Raw genomic sequence first — 11169 nt, 5'->3', positions numbered from 1 at the left:
AGAGACCCACTCACCCACCCAGTCACTCACCCAGATACCCACTCACCCCAACCACCAACCCACCCAGTCACTCACCCACTCACCCCAACCACCAACCCAGAGACCCACTCACCCACTCACCCACCCAGAGACCCACTCACCCACTCACCCACCCAGTCACTCACCCAGAGACCCACTCACCCCAACCACCAACCCACCCACTCACTCACCGACTCACCCCAACCACCAACCCAGAGACCCACTCACCCACTCACTCACCCAGAGACCCACTCACCCTAACCACCAACCCACTCACCCACTCACTCACTCACCCACCCAGAGACCCACTCACCACTCACCCACCCAGAGACCCACTCACCCACTCACTCACCCAGAGACCCACTCACCCACCCAGAGACCCACTCCGTCACCCAGAGACTCACCCACCCACCCAGAGACCCACTCACCCACTCACTCACCCAGAGACCCACTCACCCCAACCACCAACCCACCCACCCACTCACCCACTCACCCATCCAGAGACCCACTCACTCACCCACCCAGAGACCCACTCACCTACCCAGTCACTCACCCAGAGACCCACTCACCCACCCAGAGACCCACTCACCACTCACCCACCCACCCACCCAGAGACCCACTCACCCACTCACTCACCCAGAGACCCACTCACCCCAACCACCAACCCACCCACCCACTCACCCACCCAGAGACCCACTCACCCACTCACCCACCCAGTCACTCACCCAGAGACCTACTCACCCCAACCACCAACCCACCCACTCACTCACCCACTCACCCCAACCACCAACCCAGAGACCCACTCACCCACTCACCCACTCAGAGACCCACTCACCCACTCACCCACCCAGTCATTCAACCAGAGACCCACTCACCCCAACCACCAACCCACCCACCCACTCACCCACTCGCCCACCCAGAGACCCACTCACTCACCCACCCAGAGACCCACTCACCCACTCACCCACCCAGTCACTCACCCAGAGACCCACTCACCCCAACCACCAACCCACCCACTCACTCACCCACTCACCCCAACCACCAACCCAGAGACCCACTCACCCACTCACTCACCCAGAGACCCACTCACCCTAACCACCAACCCACTCACCCACTCACTCACTCACCCACCCAGAGACCCACTCACCCACCCAGAGACCCACTCACCCACTCACTCACCCAGAGACCCACTCACCCACCCAGAGACCCACTCCGTCACCCAGAGACTCACTCACCCACCCAGAGACCCACTCACCCACTCACTCACCCAGAGACCCACTCACCCACTCACTCACCCAGAGACCCACTCACCCACCCAGAGACCCACTCACCCACTCACTCACCCAGAGACCCACTCACCCACCCAGAGACCCACTCACCCACTAAGCCCACTCACCCACCCACCCAGAGACCCACTCACCCACTCACTCACCCAGAGACTCACTCACCCACCCAGAGACCCACTCACCCACTCACTCACCCAGAGACCCACTCACCCACCCAGAGACCCACTCCGTCACCCAGAGACTTACTCACCCACCCAGAGACCCACTCACCCACTCACTCACCCAGAGACCCACTCACCCACTCACTCACCCAGAGACTCACACACCCACCCAGAGACCCACTCACCCACTCTCCACTCACCCAGAGACCCACTCACCCCAACCACCAACCCACTCACTCACCCAGAGACTCACTCACCCACCCAGAGACCCACTCACCCACTCACTCACCCAGAGACCCACTCACCCACCCAGAGACCCACTCACCCACCCACCCAGAGACCCACTCACCCACTCACTCACCCAGAGACTCACTCACCCACCCAGAGACCCACTCACCCACTCACTCACCCAGAGACCCACTCACCCACCCAGAGACCCACTCCGTCACCCAGAGACTTACTCACCCACCCAGAGACCCACTCACCCACTCACTCACCCAGAGACCCACTCACCCACTCACTCACCCAGAGACTCACACACCCACCCAGAGACCCACTCACCCACTCTCCACTCACCCAGAGACCCACTCACCCCAACCACCAACCCACTCACTCACCCAGAGACTCACTCACCCACCCAGAGACCCACTCACCCACTCACTCACCCAGAGACCCACTCACCCACCCAGAGACCCACTCACCCACTAAGCCCACTCACCCACCCACCCAGAGACCCACTCACCCACTCACTCACCCAGAGACTCACTCACCCACCCAGAGACCCACTCACCCACTCACTCACCCAGAGACTCACTCACCCACTCACTCACCCAGAGACTCACACACCCACCCAGAGACCCACTCACCCACTCACCACTCACCCAGAGACCCACTCACCCCAACCACCAACCCACTCACTCACCCAGAGACTCACTCACCCACCCAGAGACCCACTCACCCACCCAGAGACCCACTCACCCACTAAGCCCACTCACCCACCCACCCAGAGACCCACTCACCCACTCACTCACCCAGAGACTCACTCACCCACCCAGAGACCCACTCACCCACTCACTCACCCAGAGACCCACTCACCCACTCACTCACCCAGAGACCCACTCACCCACCCAGAGACCCACTCACCACTCACCCAGAGACCCACTCACCCACTCACTCACCCAGAGACCCACTCACCCACCCAGAGACCCACTCACCCACTCACCACCCACCCAGAGACCCACTCACCCACTCACCCACCCACTCACCCCAACCACCAACCCACTCACCTCCTCCACCAGGAGGCGAGGGTACGACTTGAGTGGAACGTCGATGATGTTGGGTCCAAACACCTTTCTCCTGCAACGTCACACACACTCATTCACTCATTCATTCACTCACTCATTCACTCACTCATTCACTTACTCACCCACTCATTCACTCACTCACACACTCACTCATTCACTCATTCACCCACTCACCCATTCACTCACTCATTCACTCATTCATTCACTCACTCATTCACTTACTCACCCACTCATTCACCCACTCACCCACTCATTCACTCACTCACTCATTCACTCACTCACTCATTCACTCACTCATTCACTCACTCACCCACTCACTCACCCACTCATTCACTCACTCACACACTCATTCACTCACTCATTCACTCACTCATTCACTCACTCATTCACTCATTCACTCATTCATTCACTCACTCACTCATTCACTCACTCACCCACTCACCCATTTACTCACTCATTCACTTACCCACTCATTCACTCATTCACCCACTCACCCACTCATTCACTCACTCACTCATTCACTCACTCTCACTCACTCATTCACTCACTCACCCACTCACCCATTTACTCACTCATTCACTCACTCACACACTCATTCACTCATTCACCCACTCACCCATTCACTCACTCATTCACTCATTCACTCACTCATTAACTCATTCACGCACTCACCCACTCACTCACCCACTCATTCACTCACTCACACACTCACTCATTCACTCTCTCATTCACTCATTCATTCACTCATTCATTCACTCATTCACTCACTCATTCACTCACTCATTCACTCACCCGTTCACTCACTCACTCATCCACTCACTCATTCACACATTCACTCACTCATTAACTCATTCAACCACTCATTCACTCACTAATTCACTCACTCACTGACTTACTCATTCACCCACTCATTCATTCACTCACTCCCTCATTTACTCAATCATTCACTCACTCATTCACTCATTCACTCACTCACTCACCCACTCACTCACTCACCCACTCACCCACCCACTCACCCACCCACTCACTCACCCACTCACTCACTCACTCACCCACTCAGTCACCCACTCACCCACCCACTCACTCACTCACACACTCATTCACCCACTCACCCACTCACCCACCCACTCACTCACCCACTCACTCACCCACTCACTCAGTCACCCACTCACCCACCCACTCACTCACCCACTCACTCACCCACTCACCCACTCACTCACCCAGCCACCCACCCACCCACTCACTCACCCACCCACTCACTCACCCACTCACCCACTCACTCACTCACTCACCCACTCACCCACTCACTCACCCACTCACCCACCCACCCACTCACTCACTCACCTATACACTTACTCACCCACTCACTCACTCACCCACTCACCCACTCACCCACGCACTCACTCACACACTCACTCACACACTCACTCACCCACTCACCCACCCACTCACCCACTCACTCACCCACTCACTCACACACCCACTCACCCACCCACTCAATCACACACCCACCCACTCACCGCTCAATTTGCTCCTCTCTGCTGAGACCGGTGGACATTCTGTGCAGCTCTTTGCACGGCGTGCGCTCACTCAGCCCCCTGCAGACAGGCAGCAGCATCATCATAAGCAGCATCATCATCATCAGCAACAGCATCATCAGCAGCATCAGCATAATCAGCAGCATCATCATCATCATCAACAGGATAATCATCATGAGCAGCATCATCATCAGCAGCATCAGCAGCATCATCATCAGCAGCAGCAGCAGGATCATCATCATCATCAGCAGCATCATCAGCATCATCATTGCCACCACCACAATAATCATCAAAGACAAAGATCCCCCGTGTAGCCTGTAACAGGCTGTAGGGGCAAGTGCTGTCAGTAGTGGCGAGTAACAGCAGCACCTACACACGGACAAAGATCCCCCGTGTAGCCTCTAACAGGCTGTAGGGGCAAGTGCTGTCAGTAGTAGCGAGTAACAGCACCTACACACAAAGATCCCCCGTGTAGCCTGTAATAGGCTGTAGGGGCAAGTGCTGTCAGTAGTAGCGAGTAACAGCAGCACCTACACACAGCCAAAGATCCCCCGTGCAGCCTCTAACAGGCTGTAGGGGCAAGTGCTGTCAGTAGTAGCGAGTAACAGCAGCACCTACACACAGCCAAAGATCCCCCGTGTAGCCTGTAACAGGCTGTAGGGGCAAGTGCTGTCAATAGTAGCGAGTAACAGCAGCACCTACACATGGGCAAAGATCCCCCGTGTAGCCTGTAACAGGCTGTAGGGGCAAGTGCTGTCAGTAGTAGCGAGTAACAGCAGCACCTACACACGGAGAAATATCCCCCGTGTGTAGCCTGTAACAGGCTGTAGGGGCAAGTGCTGTTAGCAGCACCTACACACAGACAAAGATCCCCCGTGTGTAGCCTGTAACAGGCTGTAGGGGCAAGTGCTGTCAGCGAGTAACAGCAGCACCTACACACGGACAAAGATCCCCCGTGTGTAGCCTGTAACAGGCTGTGGGGGCAAGTGCTGTCAGCGAGTAACAGCACCTACACACAGCCAAAGATCCCCCGTGTAGCCTGTAACAGGCTGTAGGGGCAAGTGCTGTCAGTAGTAGCGAGTAACAGCAGCACCTACACACGGACAAAGATCCCCCGTGTGTAGCCTGTAACAGGCTGTAGGGGCAAGTGCTGTCAGTAGTAGCGAGTAACAGCAGCACCTACACACGGACAAAGATCCCCCGTGTGTAGCCTGTAACAGGCTGTAGGGGCAAGTGCTGTCAGCGAGTAACAGCAGCACCTACACACGGACAAAGATCCCCTGTGTGTAGCCTGTAACAGGCTGTGGGTGCAAGTGCTGTCAGCGAGTAACAGCACCTACACACGGACAAAGATCCCCCGTGTGTAGCCTGTAACAGGCTGTGGGGGCAAGTGCTGTCAGCGAGTAACAGCACCTACACACGGACAAAGATCCCCCGTGTGTAGCCTGTAACAGGCTGTGGGGGCAAGTGCTGTCAGCGAGTAACAGCACCTACACACGGACAAAGATCCCCCGTGTGTAGCCTGTAACAGGCTGTGGGGGCAAGTGCTGTCAGCGAGTAACAGCACCTACACGCGGACAAAGATCCCCCGTGTGTAGCCTGTAACAGGCTGTGGGGGCAAGTGCTGTCAGCGAGTAACAGCACCTACACACGGTCAAAGATCCCCCGTGTGTAGCCTGTAACAGGCTGTAGGGGCAAGTGCTGTCAGTAGTAGCGAGTAACAGCAGCACCTACACACGGAGAAATATCCCCCGTGTGTAGCCTGTAACAGGCTGTGGGGGCAAGTGCTGTCAGTAGTAGCGAGTAACAGCAGTACCTACACACAGACAAAGATCCCCCGTGTGTAGCCTGTAACAGGCTGTGGGGGCAAGTGCTGTCAGTAGTAGCGAGTAACAGCAGCACCTACACACAGCCAAAGATCCCCCGTGTGTAGCCTGTAACAGGCTGTAGGGGCAAGTGCTGTCAGTAGTAGCGAGTAGCAGCACCTACACACAGACAAAGATCCCCCGTGTAGCCTGTAACAGGCTGTAGGGGCAAGTGCTGTCAGTAGTAGCGAGTAACAGCAGCACCTACACACGGACAAAGATCCCCCGTGTAGCCTGTAACAGGCTGTAGGGGCAAGTGCTGTCAGCGAGTAACAGCACCTACACACAGACAAAGATCCCCCGTGTAGCCTGTAACAGGCTGTAGGGGCAAGTGCTGTCAGCGAGTAACAGCACCTACACACAGCCAAAGATCCCCCGTGTGTAGCCTGTAACAGGCTGTGGGGGCAAGTGCTGTCAGCGAGTAACAGCAGCACCTACACACGGACAAAGATCCCCCGTGTGTAGCCTGTAACAGGCTGTAGGGGCAAGTGCTGTCAGTAGTAGCGAGTAACAGCAGTACCTACACACAGACAAAGATCCCCCGTGTGTAGCCTGTAACAGGCTGTGGGGGCAAGTGCTGTCAGTAGTAGCAAGTAACAGCAGCACCTACACACAGCCAAAGATCCCCCGTGTGTAGCCTGTAACAGGCTGTAGGGGCAAGTGCTGTCAGTAGTAGCGAGTAACAGCAGTACCTACACACAGACAAAGATCCCCCGTGTAGCCTGTAACAGGCTGTAGGGGCAAGTGCTGTCAGCGAGTAACAGCACCTACACACAGACAAAGATCCCCCGTGTAGCCTGTAACAGGCTGTAGGGGCAAGTGCTGTAAGCGAGTAACAGCACCTACACACAGACAAAGATCCCCCGTGTGTAGCCTGTAACAGGCTGTAGGGGCAAGTGCTGTCAGTAGTAGCGAGTAACAGCAGCACCTACACACAGACAAAGATCCCCCGTGTAGCCTGTAATAGGCTGTAGGGGCAAGTGCTGTCAGTAGTAGCGAGTAACAGCAGCACCTACACACGGACAAAGATCCCCCGTGTAGCCTCTAACAGGCTGTAGGGGCAAGTGCTGTCAGTAGTAGCGAGTAACAGCAGCACCTACACACAGACAAAGATCCCCCGTGTGTAGCCTGTAACAGGCTGTAGGGGCAAGTGCTGTCAGCGAGTAACAGCAGCACCTACACACGGACAAAGATCCCCCGTGTGTAGCCTGTAACAGGCTGTGGGGGCAAGTGCTGTCAGCGAGTAACAGCAGCACCTACACACAGACAAAGATCCCCCGTGTGTAGCCTGTAACAGGCTGTAGGGGCAAGTGCTGTCAGTAGTAGCGAGTAACAGCAGCACCTACACATGGACAAAGATCCCCCGTGTGTAGCCTGTAACAGGCTGTAGGGGCAAGTGCTGTCAGTAGTAGCGAGTAACAGCAGCACCTACACACAGACAAAGATCCCCCGTGTATTCTCTAACAGGCTGTAGGGGCAAGTGCTGTCAGTAGTAGCGAGTAACAGCAGCACCTACACACGGACAAAGATCCCCCGTGTAGCCTGTAACAGGCTGTAGGGGCAAGTGCTGTCAGCGAGTAACAGCAGCACCTACACACGGACAAAGATCCCCCGTGTGTAGCCTGTAACAGGCTGTAGGGGCAAGTGCTGTTAGCAGCACCTACACACAGACAAAGATCCCCCGTGTGTAGCCTGTAACAGGCTGTAGGGGCAAGTGCTGTCAGCGAGTAACAGCAGCACCTACACACGGACAAAGATCCCCCGTGTGTAGCCTGTAACAGGCTGTGGGGGCAAGTGCTGTCAGCGAGTAACAGCACCTACACACAGCCAAAGATCCCCCGTGTAGCCTGTAACAGGCTGTAGGGGCAAGTGCTGTCAGTAGTAGCGAGTAACAGCAGCACCTACACACGGACAAAGATCCCCCGTGTGTAGCCTGTAACAGGCTGTAGGGGCAAGTGCTGTCAGTAGTAGCGAGTAACAGCAGCACCTACACACGGACAAAGATCCCCCGTGTGTAGCCTGTAACAGGCTGTAGGGGCAAGTGCTGTCAGTAGTAGCGAGAAACAGCAGCACCTACACACAGACAAAGATCCCCCGTGTGTAGCCTGTAACAGGCTGTGGTGGCAAGTGCTGTCAGCGAGTAACAGCAGCACCTACACACGGACAAAGATCCCCCGTGTGTAGCCTGTAACAGGCTGTGGGGGCAAGTGCTGGTGACATCCTGCGTGTAAGTTGTACGACACTCGGTAAGGCCGACTCCAAGCAACTGCACTGTCAGAGCGAGCGTGTGTCCGTCCGCCAACCGATGGCATCCGGTTCAACAGCCTGACCCTAGCAATAGGTTTTCACCCTTTTAGCTGGCACAACAACTGACGCCCTTATTCAGGGCATCGTGTTTTGCAATAACCGCAACGCAAGCAAGTCAAAATGCAAACAACAACAAAAAGACGACTCTGATGATGATAATAATTGGCACTGTCCTTGAATTTGATTGGTCCACACCCGAGACGGCGTTTCTTAGAGCCCCTTTAGTCTCTCCACACTGGTGTTGGACCAGAAGACGCCAAAAGGCGTACAGCTCAAAAAACAGCGCACTGTCAGAGTTATTGAGGGCTCGGGGTGAGCGTTTACATTATGAGACCTCCTTTGCCAGTAACACAATATATAGTAACGAGGTTTTTACCCTTTTAACTGGAGCAAACACTGACGCCTTTATTCAAGGCGTCAGTGTTTGCAATAACCACAACGCTAAGCAGTCAAAATGCAAACAACAACAAAAAGACGACTCTGATAATAATAATTGGCACTGTCCTTGAATTTGATTGGTCCACACCCGAGACGGCTTTTCTTAGAGCCCCTTTAGTCTCTCCACACTGGTGTTGGATCAGAAGACGCCAAAAGGCGTACAGCTCAAAAACAGCGCACTGTCAGAGTTATTGAGGGCTCGGGGTGAGCCTTTACATTATGAGACCTCCTTTGCCAGTAACAAGATATAGTAATGAGGTTTTACCCTTTTAACTGACCCTCTTGATCATTCTTGAAATTCACATTTGTTGAATGTCACCCCTAAGCACCTGTGAAGGCCGGCACGGCACACGAGGGGGTGGGTGGTCTGGACCTCCCCCGGCGATGTTTACACACCGCTCAAAGGTGGTACTCATTTGAGGCTGAGTCGACCTAGGGGAGGCCCGGGACCGGTTTCAGATCATCGTCACGTGGTGGTGTTGGCCGTGAGCGGGAATCGAACCCGGGTCGCCGGGTTCGTAGCGGGTAGCGTAGAGCTGAACGCTACACCACCGCTTCCCAACATCACCACCATCATCATCATCACCACCATCATCATCACCATCATCATCACCACCACCATCATCATCACCACCATCATCATCACCATCATCATCACCATCAGCATCAACATCACCATCATCATCACCACCATCATCACCACCATCATCATCACCACCATCATCATCACCATCACCACCACCATCAGCATCAACATCACCATCATCATTACCACCATCATCACCACCATCATCATCACCACCATCATCATCACCATCACCACCACCATCATCATCACCATCACCATCATCATCGCCGCCATCACCACCACCATCACCACCACCACCAACATCACCACCATCATCACCGCCACCATCATCACCATCACCATCATCATCACCGCCACCATCACCACCACCATCATCACCGCCGCCATCACCACCACCACCACCCCCACCACCATTACTACCGCCACCATCACCACCACCATCCCCACCACCATCATCACCACCACCATCATCACCACCCCCACCATCACCACCACTATCACTACCGCCACCATCACCACCACCATCATCACCACCATCATCACCTCCCCCACCATCACCACCACTATCACTACCGCCACCATCACCACCACCATCATCACCACCACCATCATCACCACCACCATCATCCCCACCACCATCCCCACCACCATCATCACCACCACCATCATCACCTCCCCCACCATCACCACCACTATCACTACCGCCACCATCACCACCACCATCCCCACCACCATCATCACCACCATCATCACCACCCCCACCATCACCACCACTATCACTACCGCCACCATCACCACCACCATCCCCACCACCATCCCCACCACCATCATCACCACCACCATCATCACCTCCCCCACCATCACCACCACTATCACTACCGCCACCATCACCACCACCATCATCACCACCACCATCCCCACCACCATCATCACCACCACCATCATCACCACCCCCACCATCACCACCACTATCACTACCGCCACCATCACCACCACCATCCCCACCACCATCACCACCACCATCATCACCACCACCATCCCCACCACCATCATCCCCACCACCATCATCACCACCCCCACCATCACCACCACTATCACTACCGCCACCATCACCACCACCATCCCCACCACCATCATCACCTCCCCCACCATCACCACCACTATCACTACCGCCACCATCACCACCGTCATCACCACCCCCACCACCACCACCACTCACCCCAGCCTGGTGAAGGTGTTGGCTGTGGGGTTCCAGGCGTAGCGTGAATGTTGGAACACAAAGAACCTGAAGTTTGGCTTCTCCTGCACAACACAAACATCACCATCACCACCATTATCAGCATCACAAACATCACTAACATCACCAACACCACCACCATCATCACCATCATCATCACCACCATCACCACCATCATCACCATCATCACCATCACCACCATCAGCGCCATCATCACCATCACCATAATCACCATCATCACTACCCCCACCATCACCACCACTATCACTACCGCCACCATCCCCACCATCATCATCATCACCACCATTATCACAACCACCATCATCACTACCCCCACCTTCACCACCACTATCACTACCGCCACCATCCCCACCACCATCATCATCATCATCACCACCATCACCACAACCACCATCATCACCATCA

The 11169-nt window shown here is 55.2% G+C and overlaps 1 protein-coding gene across 1 annotated transcript in view; it reads right to left on the bottom strand.

Annotated features, from left to right (window-relative positions):
* LOC142908179 (polyamine-transporting ATPase 13A2-like) overlaps positions 1 to 11169 on the bottom strand; it is a 31222-nt gene that overhangs the window by 15610 nt on the left and 4443 nt on the right. Inside the window, exons 4-6 of the mRNA XM_076058498.1 lie at positions 10726 to 10808; positions 4290 to 4367; positions 2752 to 2821 (exon numbers count right to left, since the gene is read on the bottom strand). Of these exons, the coding sequence (XP_075914613.1) occupies positions 2752 to 2821; positions 4290 to 4367; positions 10726 to 10808 (231 nt within the window). The remainder of the gene's footprint in view (positions 1 to 2751; positions 2822 to 4289; positions 4368 to 10725; positions 10809 to 11169) is intronic.

The sequence above is a fragment of the Petromyzon marinus genome (genome assembly GCF_048934315.1).
Source record: "Petromyzon marinus isolate PM22_M1 ecotype Great Lakes invasive population chromosome 75 unlocalized genomic scaffold, UKy_Petmar_22M1.pri1.0 chr75_unloc.5, whole genome shotgun sequence".
Lineage (NCBI taxonomy): Eukaryota > Metazoa > Chordata > Hyperoartia > Petromyzontiformes > Petromyzontidae > Petromyzon > Petromyzon marinus.
This window is presented reverse-complemented; position numbering and strand designations above follow the sequence as displayed.